This window comes from Microtus oregoni, unplaced genomic scaffold (assembly GCF_018167655.1).
Source record: "Microtus oregoni isolate MIOR12 unplaced genomic scaffold, Mior012 000022F_ref0000154, whole genome shotgun sequence".
NCBI lineage: Eukaryota > Metazoa > Chordata > Mammalia > Rodentia > Cricetidae > Microtus > Microtus oregoni.
The window spans coordinates 2,147,118-2,162,917 of NW_024543081.1; the positions used below are offsets into that span (position 1 = coordinate 2,147,118).

A 15,800-nucleotide genomic window follows, 5' to 3' on the forward strand; every position below is an offset into this window, starting at 1 on the left:
GAACTTTAAAATACTCTATTTTCATGGTTTTCCATGAGAAATCAAAAACTGTCATTCATTTTTAAGTGATATTTATCTTTTAAAATTGACATACAATTACATTCTTTTATAATTTGAATATGTTGAACTCCGTTTGGAGTCACTTTATTAAGTGGGAATCTCAAAAAATTTGAAACCCCAGTCCGTTAGGGCAAGAATGGTGCTAACAAAACATTTGAAAATTCAGCTCCTTAAGAGCAATCTTATCTTTTCAATTGTGTACCAGCATGTCTATATAAGATAATGTGAAACTTGTTAGATTCATTTAATTATCAATAGATGCCATGAAACCTTTACATTTAATAGCATACTTCTCACAGTATCTTTTTAAGTTTTGATAACCATCTTTATTAACTAACTTTTCAAGATTAACTTTATTAACTAAATTACTGTCTCAGGAAACTTGATCCTCCTGAAAAAAATCAAAAATTGTTTTCTTCTTATATTTATAAAATATATAATATAACATGGTATGATATTATAATATATTCTGAGTATTTATTAACGATCTTTGGATTAAGATTCTCCTGTTTAACAATCAGTAGTCTATGTCGTTCTGTCCTGGAAAAACACAGCACTTGTGAGGGCATAGTGACAGCCCTCTTTCATTAGTAAGCATTGTCCAAATAGAAACACAGGGTGCAGGTCCATGAGACAACAAATTTCAAATTTTATCCTTCAATTCTTATCAAAGCATAGGTGCAAGATGTAACACAGAGAAGACAGCCTGAGACACCTGAAGTTCTGTGCTCTTCACTGCAGTGAACTCTTCTATACAAAGCCTACATCATCGAAGAGCTGGGTCCCCAAACCAGCAGCCACCACTGAGTGCTAGCTAACTGCTAACCTCAGACCACATGCTCAATTCTCCAACCCATTTCCTCAACAAGTGAGTCAAAGGACTGGACAAAACTAGCTCAAACAGTCTGCAATCAACTGTTATCAGTTTCTGAGCCTGCTGTGAAATGCCTCTCTGTCTTTGTTTCTCAAGGACACTCAGCGCTGGCCCAGTTCTCTACACAAAGCTGTAGCAATTTCAAGTCTGATGGGATTCAAAATCATAACCTCATTTTAACCTGTACTTGACTTCATAGTTTGATGTTTTCTTCTTACGAACCCATACAATCCAGTTTGCAAAATGAGCCTCGTGTCCAGTTATGCAATAGAAGGAAGTCTACTATAACCACATGATTAATAACCTGTGAGTGAAATCACACCACAGAAGGGAGCAACATTACCACACTAAGAAACTAAGAAAGTTTATTTCACTTTATAAATAGTGTGATTGTAGATAATGATTTTTTTCTCGTCAATTATATCCATTTTTTTCCAGTTAAGGTCATTCTTCTTATGAATACGTCAAAATAAAGAATTTACAAGTTTAAATACCTCTCTCAAACAGCACATGTAAAGTCTTGCATCCAAGTTTCTGAACTTCATCATTGGTTGAATATTTGTGCATGGCATCAAAAATTAGCAAGAAAACATCACATTCTTCATCCAGTATTAGCAAAGTGATTTTACCTAATTTGAAGAAAACAACGTGATATAAGTACACAGTAGTTTTTAATAGTTGGTACATTAATTTTGCTTGAGGCCTATGAATATTTCATGAACCTTTATTTTGATAGACCACTTCATTGCCCCAAATGTTATCCATAGCAATTTCTTTCCAAGTGAAATGGATTCCCAAACACTTTACTACACTTTTATAATTTTTGGCACACCATGCCACACCACAAACACAAAGCCTAGGCCCTCCTATCTTACAAACTTCAAATCCATTCCTATCTTCCCTATTTGACCATTATCATCTACATATTCTTTGGGAACCCTGACCTGACCCTACCCGTGCTCCTGGTCTTTATCATTGAGACCATCATCTAACAACTATCTGAGAGAAAGTGTCCAGTCATCCTTCCAAGTTCACCCTCACTTTCATTTCCAATGAGTCAACTCATTTCATTAAGAGCCAAGCCATTGAAGAGTTAGCTCTCAAATACTTCAAAGTACTCTGCCAATAAGTTAGTTCAGCTTTCCTATCCTACTGAGGACCTCTTCCCATCACACCAAGAATGCAGAAATAGTTGCTTAATTGTTCTGCTTATTTTAAACTTCTACCCAACTGTTGATAGTTCACTCCCTCAACTGTATTTCGAAGACCTAAATGTGATCCTGGAAGTTCCATGCTGGAATCTTTTAATCCCTTCTATCGCTCTTAAGTACACCACATCAGATCCCTTATGAAACCTATCATATCAATATCCTTAGCCCATGAATGACTCAAGTCTAGATAAGGTAGACCCATTGCTCCTCTTAAAGCCTCCCTCGAAAGCCTCTTTGAACTTGCATTAGAACATCACTTTCCTGCCATAATCTAAGATGTAGCACACATAACATCCATTCCATCAACAACAGTAACTACCATGAAATAGGGATAGCAGCTATAAACAGTTCTTTACTGGGTTTGTGTGTATGTGCATGTGACATTGGAGACTGAACATAGAACCTCAAACATGCTAAGTAGGGACTCTACTGCTAAGCAACACCCCTAGCTTCATAGTGGCTGCTTTTGTAATAACAATGTGTTAATCACTAGTTGGCTCATTTCATTATAACACATTTAATCAACACTAGAACCTCACAAGATAAGTCTGAACTCCTCTTTAAGAGTAAAAAAACTGAGGCACTAAAAGACTAAGTAACCCAAGCGACTTAGCTTAATAGCTAATAGGAGGCCGAGCTGGATTAAAAATTAAGTAGGTCAGACAAGTGGAGAGGCCTACAGAGATAACCCCAGCACTTAGGCTGCGGAGGGCTGAGAGGAGAAGGCTGAGAGTTTCACACAAACCTGGGCCGCAAAGAGAGTTCAAGGCCAGTCTGCACTAGGAAGACAGTGAGACCCTTAATCAATTTGAGACAGGTCACTTACAGTTGTAACCCCCACAAGGGAATTTATCCGCTGTCTATGCTGTGGCAGGTTTCACCATTTCTCTTATAATCGTTTTCTCACTACACCTCAATCATTTCTCTACACGCTTTAACCCGTCTGCCCAGGCAGCCCCATCCCTAGCCACATATGCCTAATAAAATTCAAACTGAATAATAAAAATTAAATAAAACCGAAGTCCAGTTTTCATATTTCAGATGCTCATCAATCACATCGTGCTACTTGTTCTGGCAGAGGGCAACACACAGACTATTTCCTCCTCTACAGAAGGGTCACTGGGGCGAGCGCTCTATTATGACAAGTGAAAAATGAAGCAAGAAAAAAAGTTATGCTCCCAAGGATGAGGGTTGAATAATTGAATTAAGACTCTTTAGGAATCTCCTGTCTCCTGTCCTCCTGGCCCTGGTCCTTAGACTATATCTTGTTCCTTCTCTCTCTGAGGGTCTTCATTAGCAGGACCAATCAGGATCCTACTAATTCTACTAATCCCCCACTCTCCTTTGCGGCCTCCCTTCCATCTTCTCAGGTCTCTGTAGCTGTGCACATGAAATTCTCCTGACCTCAAAATGACCTCCTATTCATTGAACGAAACCCCCAACATTCAGGATTATGTTTTTGCCAACCACAGGCATCTGTCATGGCAATGACCACAACTATTATACCATCTCAAAATCTCGGCTTGGGTCTCTTTGTCTCTTGATAGAGGTCGCCTTAGGCAAAGGCTGAGGAGCATGGAATCAGAGCCTGATTGTGACACCTGGTGGCTAAGGCCACCTCTCTGCTCATCAGTGCCTCTCACCCAGAAAGATAAGGAAAATGCCTATCTGGGGTGAAAAGGGTTTTGAAAGCATGTTACATCTAGCAAACACTCAAGAAGTAATGCTACATGCTTTATCAAGACAACATTGTCAAGGTGGATACAGAAAAAGGTACCAAGAATGTGAATTATGGGAGCATATTTTGAAAGCCATGCTAGAACTAGAAACGGGAACATGGAAAGACCACATAAACAGCATTCAGAACCAAGGTCCTGGATGGCACCTGAGAAGCAGCCTGAGACAGGAGGCACAGAGAAGGCAGACATAGAAAAAAAAAAAAAAACCTCTCTAGAAACCACAGCTGACTAGTTCACACTTTGACCCTGACCGCAGAGAGGAGGGAACATTTGTGGGATGACTCACCTGAATCTAAGAGGAGATCTAAGGCTTTTAGTCCGACTGTTGAGAGGTTGACATTGGCTTGGTGAAAAGTTAACATTTTAAGAATCAGTCTGTAATAAAAGCCAAAAATCACATGACAATGGAAAGGTTATACAGCAAAAGCCAAGGAGACTCCTCAGTGGAAAAGTCAATGGATGGCACACCTGGCAACTTGAGGCCAACCCCTAGCCCACATGGTGGAAGAAAGAATGGATTCCCACAAGTTGTCCTCTGCCTCTCACATATGTGCCATGGCATGCATGTGTCCCCCATGTATGCGTACATGAACATACATATGAAGTCAATCAATCAACAAATACATTTTTAACACAGGATCTTACTATGTAGTCCCAGAGGGCATGAAACTCACTATATATCTCAGGCTGGCCACGAACTCATAGAAATCTACCTACCTCTGCCTCTCTAGTATTGGGATTAAAGGCGTGGAACACTGTGCCAACCTAAAATGCAAGTTTTTGTTAATGAAACTTTGAACTCATAGATTCTGTAACATCCAAAACAATATTTAAGTACTGCTTTTCACTCACCTATACACTTTCTGTACTTAGTTCTGTTCAGCAAAGCTTACAGGATAGGTTTACCCTTGGTACAAACTTAAACCAAGCTTATAAAGTTAACAGCGTGGCTTTGGGTGGGTGTAGCTTTTGGCAGAGAACTTGCCTTGCATGCCCATGGCCGTAGTTCCAATCTCTACCAGCACAACAAATAGAAATAAGTAAATGAAATAACCAGGAGTAGTACTTGCCTCAAGTGTGGCAAGTACATCACATGACTCTGTCACAAATTAACAAGCTGATTACATGGAATATATTCATATTTCTAATTACCAACCATATCTCAGTAAAGTTCGAGGGAATCAGAAGGAGAAATCTTAACATTTATTCATGCGTGTATCTCAGTAATAGAGAACTTGCCTACAAGATACAAGACCTCTGGATTGACCCACAACCTGGAAAAATTAAGAGATTTAGGAGGAGAGTATTATTCTATGTCTCTACAGAAAAGCTAAGTCCTGACTATATTCCACCAAATGCCCCTACTTAATCATTAACAAACAAAGCACCACAAAGAGTATCCACATCAGAGGAGATGCCTTGGATATGTCATAAGAACCTATGAACTGCCGGGCGGTGGTGGCGCATGCCTTTAATCCCAGCACTTGGGCGGCAGAGGCAGGCGGATCTTTGTGAGTTCGAGACCAGCCTGGTCTACAAGAGCTAGTTCCAGGACAGGCTCCAAAACCACAGAGAAACCCTGTCTCGAAAAACCAAGAAAAAAAAAAAAAGAAACTATGAACTATATGTCACACATGTTGATATATTAACACACAGGAACATTGAATAAAGATATTTATTTGCATATAATCATAAGGATTTACTTAAATATAAAATTATTGCTTGCTACTATCTTTGGTAAGGTAATATTCCATACCAGATAATGAACTGATATCAATATTACCTGCTCTCAAATTACTAGATTTTAATCTCTGTGTTATCAGTCCTAAACCATTTTCTGCCTAGTGGTCTTTGATTTTTATATTGTTGAAAAAAAAATAGAGCTAATACCATCCACAGCCTAGTCTATATAAAAAAACATATATTTTGGTTTTCTGGCAAGGTGAAGTACTGTTGATATCTTGCCAGTTACCTACCTACTTATTCTCATCCTCCCCCTCTCTGTTCCATTCTGTCGGAACACAGTCCAGGAATGGAGTCATGCAAGGCAAATTCAGATTGTTTGTAAGAAAATGCCAAGAAAACAGAACAAGAATCTTGTGACCCCAGTGTCTTCAAAAACATGGAATTGTTCTTGGAACATGTTTTTGTGCCTTTCTCATGCATAGCAGATAAGGGTGAGTTTATTTCAAATTATTCATTACAACTGGCTATTGCTATTTGTTTGTTTGCCTCTATAAAGAAATATGTTTTTGCCGTGTGTAGCTGTCGTTATGATTATACACTATACTCCTGTGACTCTTCTTGACCCTCAGGGCATAAATTGTCTGATGCTCTGAATAAAGTTGACTATTGCAGACTTTAGTCTTCCTCAACTTTAGGCTCTACTCACATCGTTAACTAGAACAGTAAACACATTCTCACTATCCCTCACATGATTACTATAGAAAGGATTTCCTTTTCGGCATTGGTCAAGTTTGAAGGGGAAAAGTTTGGCCACAGAGAAAAACCTCTTACAAAATTTTTCCCCAAATGTTCTAGTGTAGAAAACAGGGTTTCTCCCTTGGTCACAGGCCCAGATCTCACTGAGAGCAGGAGCATAGACAATGAATGAAGGTGGAGGAATGAACTTGAGTGGTAAGCAAGAGAATGAATGAGTGAATACATAAACAATCATTTCCATAGAAGTAGTTTTACAATTTTATCGCAAAGGGTTGGCTTGTTCTGGAATATGAGGAGGGAAGCTTTCCAGCAGACTCTGATATTGTGGATTAAATAAACTTGGAGAAGATTGGAATTCTCAAAAAAACCAAAAGGAAATTAAAATCAGAATGACTAATTGCATATGTACACACTACATATATTACAGAACTGACACAGGGACTTTCAAACAGTAGTTTGAAAATGGCTGTTTTTCTAAAACCATACTCTTGAGATGGTGCAACTACATATTTGAACTGGAGAAACATGCAAATGCTAAGACCTATCCATAATAGCTCCTTTAGGGACAGAACAGTGTTCTATCCCTTATACATTTCCTGATAAATATTATAATATTCAATTTCTAATAAAATGTATTTTTTCAAGCAACGTAGCATTGGAAGTAAAATATCTTCATAACTGTGGCCCTACGTATTAGGGAACCTAATGACAGAAGATAGTTTTATAAGTCTCCAGAAACTAAATTATTTTTAAAGGATTTTCCCAGAAACAAATTTTTCTTCAAAAATTCTTATCTAATTATGGCTATGAATGTGGTCTTATTGAAGACATTATGTTGACAGCTGCAGTCAAATGGCTGGTAAATAGTCACATAGACGAGGCTTCAAAGGGCTGACAGGAATTAATTTCCTCTTTTCTCTTCCTCTTGAAAACCAGTCTACTTTCACTGAGATTAGCATGCACAGATACAGGCAAATGTGCACATGAAGGCAGTGAAGCAGAACCTTGAAATGAATGCTTACAGAAGTTAACTTCTCAGACACTATGGGTTTGTTCTTTTTTTTAGAACTCATGGATTATATCAGTTCCACCATCAATAGTAAAAGGTTTGTCTTCCTTTGTCTTAAGTCATACTCAAAGATCTACAACTTAACCACTTATATAATCATCGAACTGTGTTATTAACTATCATCTCATCTGATATTTCACCGTCAATCTTAGTTTTCTAATTCACAAAGTTTAAAGATTTCTACAAATGCAAATTATTGATTTAAGAAAAACACATCTGCATTAAGGAATTTATCAGAATGGTTTCGGATGGGCAAAGGGTGCCACATATAATTTTTCGGTGCAGCTTTTTTTCACGCATCTGTCATACTTACCGATGAATACCAAGGACTTCCCAATCATTTCCAATATCCTGGGGTCCTATTAAGCTTGGCAGGGTCCCTGGACAAACTTCTATTAATTTGCACAGAAGTGACCATCCTACCTAAAAGCAAAAAAAGATAAATATTTACTTTTTTCCCCAAGATACTGTGTCATACACCCCAAAGTATCCTTGAACTCATATTGTAGCCATGGATCCTCCTTTCCACACAAAATGCTGGAATTCAAAATCGTGTACCACCATACCCTGTTTACGTTATGCTGAGGATGATCCAGCTGAGGGATTCCTGTATAGCAGGCAAACATTATACCAACTGAACTATGTCCCCAGTCCCATATCCACACTTTTAAAGATTCACACTCTACGAGCCAATCATGAATGTCTTGTTTTAATGGAACAGATCATGATATCCTTTTTAAATAATCATTTTAAGACAAAACAAAGCCCTAAAAATGCCTTCTGTGAAATGAAAGTGAGGTGTGTATTTAAGACTACACATTGCTTTAAAACGCAAAAGTATTGTGGCATTCCTGAATAAATACCAAATAGACCAATAGATATCCTTATCATCTAAATCAAACAAAATAAAGAACAATTTTTAAGGGCACACTAAAATTATTAAGCAAGAATGGCTATACCCATACCTTATTACTTTTACAACGTGTAAATATCTGACATCTTTCCCAAGAATTCAAGATTTTGATTATAGAAAGAGAGGGGAACTTGGAATAGAGAATTGAAGCTGAAGATTTTTGTAGCAACGGGAAATGACTGGCTTTGGGTAATAGGGGCCTATGAGCAGGAGTGTCCTCTGATTGAACCTACATCTGTTACTTGGAAAAGAAAAGAAGCTATAATAGTAGATAAAAAAAAAAACCTAAGTGCCCCTTACATGCCCCTCAGTGTCTAACTCTACCCTAAAACTCTCCGCAGTAATGCATGATGGCAGAGCTTATATATTTTATAAGCTTATATATTTTACATATATCTTTTTTAAGGATTTGTTGATTTTATGTGTTTGAATGTCTTGCCTGCGTGTTTGCATACATGCCACCCTTGTGTCTGATGCTTTGAGGTCAGGAGATGGTGTCAGATCTTCCAATGCTACATTTAGCATTTCTAAAGCTGTCAGAAACACTATGAATGAAAAACAACTCAGGAAGGAAAGGGTTTATTTCATCTTATAGCTTCCAATCTACCCTCAAGAGATGCTGAGGCAAGAACTCAAGGCATGAACCTGGAGGTAGGAACTGAATCAGAGCCTGTGGAGAAGAGCTGTTCACTGACTTGCTCAGTTTGCTTTCTTGAACAATCCATAACCTCCTTCTCCAGGGAAGACACTGCTCAGAGGGCACTGGGCCCTCCGACAATCATTAATCAAGAAAATGCCCTCGAGACTTGTTTATCAGCCAGTCCAATGGAGGGAATTCCTCAAATGAGGTTCTCCCTTCCCAGGAACTCTTGCTTGCATTAAGTTGACAAAAACTAGCAAGTACACTCGGTACTGGAATTACACACAGTGTTGAAAGCTACCATTTGTGTGCTGGAAAACAGAATAGGATCCTCTGAAAGAGCATCAAGTGCTCTCAACCACTGAGCCATCTAAGTAGCCCCCGTTTTTAAATGCCTTTGCACAGTTCACTGGACATGACCCCAACATCAACAAGTCATTCTTTCACTCTGGAAAATATAGGGACCCATGATTCCAACTCAGAGATCAATCCACCCTTTCTACTACTTCTGTAAATCTGAAACACCTTCCATTCTTCCTACATGCTAAAGAACTATACTTAATATGCTCAGGAAACAGAAAATTTCCATTAAGGTAGAGCACAGTTAATGCAAAGGTATCTAAGAATGACTGATGATAAATACTAAAGTATATGAATCCTGGAAGTAAGACTCACTGTGAGTCAGAACTACTCAAAGCAAGACACGATGTGGTGGATGTAAGATTTCGGCCACAGTTTAAAATTCATGTGCTGTAGGATGAGCGGGGAGCTCATGACGAGAATTATGTAGAGGGGAGGAGACTGCAGCTGGACAAGGCTGGACAGGGAAGTAAAGACAAATGATGCAAAGAGCCGAATGGCAAGGTGAGAAATTCATATTCGCTCGCTATGGAGCAGTAGCACACATCTGTGTGTATACATGAGGAGAAAGGAGGCACCTCACAAAGATAAACATCCATATGTTCTCTCTACAGTCTCGTCTATTTACAGCATGTCTATTTACAGTCTATTTACTGTTTTTGAATGACGCATGAATTGCCTTATGTTGCCACTCTTCCCTTCAAATAATTACAACTTCCTTTAAAAGACATATCTAACTGTCATTTTTTTTAACCCTCCTTTATTTTAAGTTTAAGGTATATTTAAGTTGAATACCCTCCTTCCCGCCAGGTAAGCAGAACAGATAGTAACAATCCAGATGTCATGGAAACCAACTGCTTCTGAGATATTTTTTAAACCTATATGAAGCCTTTTGGCCAGGCATTTAAGAAAGTAGCATTCTCCAGGGCTTCTAGTGGGGACATGTGTTCTAGGATGCTGAACTCCTGTCCATACCTGGACGGCTGACTCGCTGAGAAAGCCTGCTTTGCTCAGATTGTTAATAATACAGCATCAATAACTGCTTGGAAAAGATCCATTCAAGCAGCTGAGCCTGCAGTCAATGAGTGGAGCTTCAGTGACTACGTGAAGTCTCCAGCATCAAAGCAGGGGTAACAAGCGAAGCATTAATCTTTCAATTAGGAACTTATCTTTCAAAAAGAGAAAGATTTTGCCCTGCACAGATTTGCCAGTCACAGCCTTTTCTCCATTATAGTTGCTCAAGCATCCCCCTAATAAACACTTAACTCTCTTTCGTTTATTTTGGTCTCCTTCTTCAAAGGTTGGAACTACTTGGGAAAAGAGAAACAAAATTGAGGAGAAAAAGAAAATGCCATACACGAAGAGGAATACACAGGGCAAGCTTGATAGTAATTCTCCAAGATCTGCATTTGCAAAGAAGCACAAATCAAGAAAAGCATAAAAATCCAGAGTCTGGAATATCATTTTAGATGACTCTAACAAGAAACTTTAACTCACATTTCTGAAGAGAACTCTCCAAACTCCTTACATTCACCAAGAGTGTTTCATTTGGTACTGCTAGATAATTGGATGCCAGAAATAGGAAAGGATGTTCATACTAACTACACCAATTATGTAAAGAAATTTAAAAGAAAATATTACTTTCCTGTAGACTGTTGAAATCTTGGCAGAGAGATAATCCTTTCTACATCCCCTTTGATAGGACCAATGATGATGTGGCCACTGTGTATGCTTGTAGTATCTGTGCTTTTGCTTGCTTACACAACATCTTATGAATTCAACACCAACTGATGGAGATTCTGAAGGTATGAATAGATCTGAGTCCTCACTCTCTTACAAGCTTCATATCACTCTTAACTGAGTTGATATGAAGGAACTTTGGTCAGCTTGCTTCAAAGGCAAAGAAATTTCAATAAGAATCTACCAGTGTAACATGCATAAAGTCCTTTGCAGATAGATGCATATAGAACACTGAGAGTACTGATTTTATTCTGCTAAATTACTAAACCAAAGGCTGTTCCTTCCTAACACACTTTGATGCCCCAACACCCGCCCAAAAAACATCATAACTAATGCAGACAAGGGAGCCCACACTTGAGCATTTTCTAGAATCAAGAATTAGAGTGTCTTGATTGGGTGTGTAGCTAGTTCTCTGGTAGAGTGCTTGTCTAAAAGCCCTGTGTTTAATTCCTAGAATGCGTGCACGTGCGCGCGCGCACACACACACACACACATATACACACAAAAGAAAAAAAAAACACTTGAGAATGAAGGAGGGGGAGGAGAAAGAGGAAATGGAGGAGTATAAAGAAGAAAAAAGAAGCCGGGAGATGGTGGCGCAAGCCTTTAATCCCAGCACTCGGGAGGCAGAGGCAGGCGGGTCTCTGTGAGTTCGAGACCAGCCTGGTCTAAAGAACTAGTTCCAGGACAGGCTCCAAAGCCACAGAGAAACCCTGTCTCGAAAAAAAAAAAAAAAAAAAAAAAAAAAAAAAAAAAAACAAAAACAAAAAAAAAAGAATTGGGAGAGGGAGAGGTAGACACAGAGAGGGAAGAAAAAAAATGAGGGGGAGGAAAAAGTAGGGGTCAGGAAGGAGGAAATTAGAATGTTTAATCGCCTTAGCACATTCCAAGTCCTGTGTTTTGATCTTCAGCACAGAGAAAGGAGGCAAGGAGAGACAGAGTTGAGCAGAGACAGACAGACACAGGAGAATGAGACAGACAGAAGCAGGAGGAAGAGAAGAAAGGAGAGAGAATTAAGCAAGGGATGTGTTCCAGACTCCCATGGGTTCTCAATTCTGCTACTCTTACGAGCCTGTTGACTGAAAAACAGGGGCCAATTTTTCCCAGCTTTTTTACCAAGGAGGGGTGAGTCTACCAAGTATAGCCCTGGCAGTGTAGGCAACCAGAATTAGACACTTTTGAATATGAAGCAAGAAGGATACTGTAGGTGGAGAGTAGAAATCTCCTTAAAAATTATTCATATTCCGTGGGTGCTAAAAAGAACAGTTTCTTTATCATGCCTCCATCTTTCTCTTGATTTTGTTTCCTAATAACCTAAAAATTATTAGTCAGAAGGTATTTCATAATTGAAAAAAACATTGTTGCAAATATATGCGTGATTTATAAAAGGAAACTAAAGCCGGGTGTGATGCTACACAGCTGTAATCATTGCACTGGGGGTGGGGGCTTGTGGCGGGAAGAAAGCAAGTTCCAGGCAGTCTGGACTTCACCGGACAAACCTGAAGGAGGAAGGGGGATTTGGAGAGTGAAATAAGCCTCATTTCTGTCTAGTCACTAGAATGAGCATGAAGGAATATTCTCGCTGCCCCTCCACAGAGTTCCCCTACAAGTCTTAGTACTTGGATGACAAAACTGATTTCAATTCCCCAAATGGCAAAACTCCAAAGGAAGTTAGCACCTTCAGGAGTAATTCCTTCTTGGCCGAAAGACATTCTTAACTATCTGGGCCTGCTTTGAAAGTCATATTTAATTATCTAGCCTACTTCTGGGCTTTCTGTGACACAGATCCTAGAAGTTACACTTTTGTCTCCATTTTGTGTGACAATAGATGCAGGGTAGAAGTGTAAGCCCAGGGGGACTCCGGAAGCATCACTTTCTCTAGACACTGCAAGGTACACTGCAGGGAAAGCCTTGCAATCTGTCTCCTCATTTAAAACCATAAAAACAAGCTGAGCCTACAAAAGTTTGCGGTATACTTGACACCCCCTCCCCGCCCCCATTTGCTGGAACTAATCACAGCGCCGCTCTATTTAAAACACACTGTACATTAGGGAAATTCTTAGACTAGCTTGAAAGGTTAATGAACTCACCTTGCCAATAAGAGAACTCTTTTCAGTTTGCCCCTACCACCATCTAGATTCTGTCAGTTAATAAAGTTGCATTTCCTCTGCTAACAATTGACAAGGTTTCCCTCTTAATGTTAATCTCAAGTACCTGGACCGTAAGTCCTTTTGTATAAGGATCTTCAGAACAGAAGGGACGGTCCCTTTACCTGCTGCACGCTGGCGACTCTCATGTAGGAGTCCAGGACGATCAACAGAGGCACGTGGAAATTTTTACCTTCAAACAACTTGGAGGCTGGAAAAGAAGACGGTAGTGGGAAAAGAAAACAAAGTCACAACCCACAGCATCCTTTCGACCTTCCCGGGATTCCAGATCCTTCCTCCCTGAAGAAAGGAGTGGAATGCCTAAGATTAGCACCCCAAGTGCAGGATAAAGTTTGCAGAGGAGGGAGGGGCTGCCGGCAGTACCTCTGTCGGAGTAGGTGAACACCAGCATGTCCTCCAGGAGCTGGAGTAACGTGTCCATCTGCTTGCCTTCCTGAATATTATTCAGCCTGACTATCAACTTCTTCAGAGCCTCCTCCTCTTCCTCCTCGCAGCTCTGCGAGCCGCCACTGGCCATGGTGTGGCTGCGACTGCGGGGCGGCGAGCCTGGAAGGTTGCTGCTCAGGCTGCCTCCGCTGCAGGCCCAGCCCTCGGCCTCCGACCGCGCCCAGAAGGCAACCGCGACTTGTCCCGGCCCAGCCTCAGCCTGGCCTGCCCAGCCGCAGAGCAGCGCCGGGAACTCCGCCGTGGGGAAAAGCGAAAGCAGCCACCCCGCGATCGCGATCTAAGAATAGCAAAGGGGCGTTGGGAAAAGAGGACACCGCCCAGTTGGCCCGTTTTAGGAAAATGGCTTCTTTAAGGATTCCCTCTATAGGAAGAGTAGTCATTTTCCCCACAGGATGCCGCATTTAACAATCAAAATCGGTCAGCTACACAGGCTTTTTGGTGACCATTGTGGCTTTTGCAGGGAAAGACATGAGTTGTTTGCTTGCTAGTTATCGGAAGCGCTGGTTGCCAAAAGGCCTCTCAGTTTTGGGGGGTTTGCAAGGCAGGATCCAGTCGTTCTGATTCAGCTCCCTGTTCTCAAGGATGGAAATAAGAGAACATAGGATAGTCAGTGAAACAAAAAGATGGAAGAAGTAGCCCTTAAATGTCATCCCTGGTCAGAACTAGTTATTAGTACTCATGTCCAGACGTCTAAAGTTAAAAGAGGAATCTGAAGTACAGGCAATGGTAATTCCAGCACCTGGGAGGGACAGGCAGAACTATGGAAGTTTGAGGCCATCCTTGCCTCACAGCAGGTTCAAGGCCAGTCTGGGCTAAATGAGCCTATCTGGAAAGAGAGAAAGGGGAGAAGGGGGAGAGAAGGGACGTAGGAAAAAGAGGGAGAGTGAAGGAGAGAGAGAGAGAGAGAGAGAGAGAGAGAGAGAGAGAGAGAGGTGAGAGAGAGAGAGAGGTGAGAGATGTGAGAGGAAAGAGGGACCTGGCAGGCCCAGTGCTAGAATGCTTGTGTGAAGGAAGGCTTTGGGTTCAAAAAAAAAAGGGAAGAAAAGAAAAGGCCTATGTTTTTCAAGAGGACTGCGGATCAGTGCTAGATCAATACTGTAAGCTTGAACAGAGATGACCCATGCTCTTCAGATGACCTGTCCTCAAGGTCATTTACACAGGAGAAGAATTAGACCAATTTAGTATTTCATGATTTTCAGGTCAGCGCCCCGATGACAATTCCAAAATGGATGAGAATTCTCTTCTTACTGAGGGGGCACCTTTGGGGTGGTTAGTGAAGGCTTGCTGGAATCATAGAGGGGGTGTGGGAATGTGTGTGTGCGTGTGTGTGTATGTGCGTGCGTGTGTGCGTGCATGCGCACTGGGGCTGCTGACAGCCAAGACTTAATCCAGCTTGGAGGTTTGCCCACACTCCACTCATTTCAGCAGGATGAGAGAGCAAGTTTGCATCTGCCTGGATATGGAGTTCTTTTTGTTGTCAAGGGATTTTAACTTTTACAGACGTGTACTAAATGTTTATATTTGCAAGGGTAGAATATTCATAATTTGCTTTTATGTAATCCATGCTTTAGGGGGGATGGGAAGAAGTAGAAATGAAATAGCAACCTTGGAACTGGGAGCTGTAGAAGGTTAGAGATCTGTGGTATGTTACATTTCTGTGTGTGTAATTTCCCACATTGAAACAAAAAAAAATCTCAACTCATGATCTTTACTACACTTACAATATATCCTGTCCTATGTGCTTTCTGGACTTGTTTCAACTTCTGAGGACTGAATGAAGGCCTCAGACTTTCCTTTTTTTTTCCTTTCAGTTTCTCATTTAAAACAAAACAAACAAGCAAAAAGTTGCCAGAAATTGAGGCTTACTTCCTTTTACGAGAAAGTGCTAAATGACAAGGTATTTCCTAAGTTCCTTAACTGTGTCACCCAGCTATAGGCCTCCATACTGTCCTAAATCGCAAGGTAATTCCTAAGTTCCTCAGTTCCTTCACCCACCTGCAGGCCTCCACATTGACCAGGCTAGTGAACTCGGTGGGCTCTGTCTGAGCTCAGTACTGGAAACAGTTGCCAAAAGCCACTGCAGCTTAGGGCAAAGTATCCTCGAGTTTTAAACATGTTTAATTGATTGACTAAAATT

At 40.5% G+C, this 15,800-nt stretch overlaps 1 protein-coding gene across 2 annotated transcripts in view; it reads right to left on the reverse strand.

Annotated features, from left to right (window-relative positions):
- The window catches only part of Lrrk2 (leucine rich repeat kinase 2), a 130,257-nt gene extending 116,363 nt beyond the window's left edge, over positions 1 to 13,894 (reverse strand). The window contains exons 1-5 of one of the 2 annotated variants that reach the window (XM_041672590.1): positions 13,580 to 13,894; positions 13,321 to 13,406; positions 7,709 to 7,818; positions 4,171 to 4,259; positions 1,429 to 1,563 (exon numbers count right to left, since the gene is read on the reverse strand). In XM_041672590.1, coding sequence (XP_041528524.1) covers positions 1,429 to 1,563; positions 4,171 to 4,259; positions 7,709 to 7,818; positions 13,321 to 13,406; positions 13,580 to 13,733 — 574 coding nt within the window. In that variant the 5' untranslated portion in view covers positions 13,734 to 13,894. Of the gene's footprint in view, positions 1 to 1,428; positions 1,564 to 4,170; positions 4,260 to 7,708; positions 7,819 to 13,262; positions 13,407 to 13,579 lie in introns of those variants that run through there. The other variant, XM_041672591.1, reaches the window with a different exon arrangement.
- Positions 13,895 to 15,800: the final 1,906 nt, after the last annotated feature.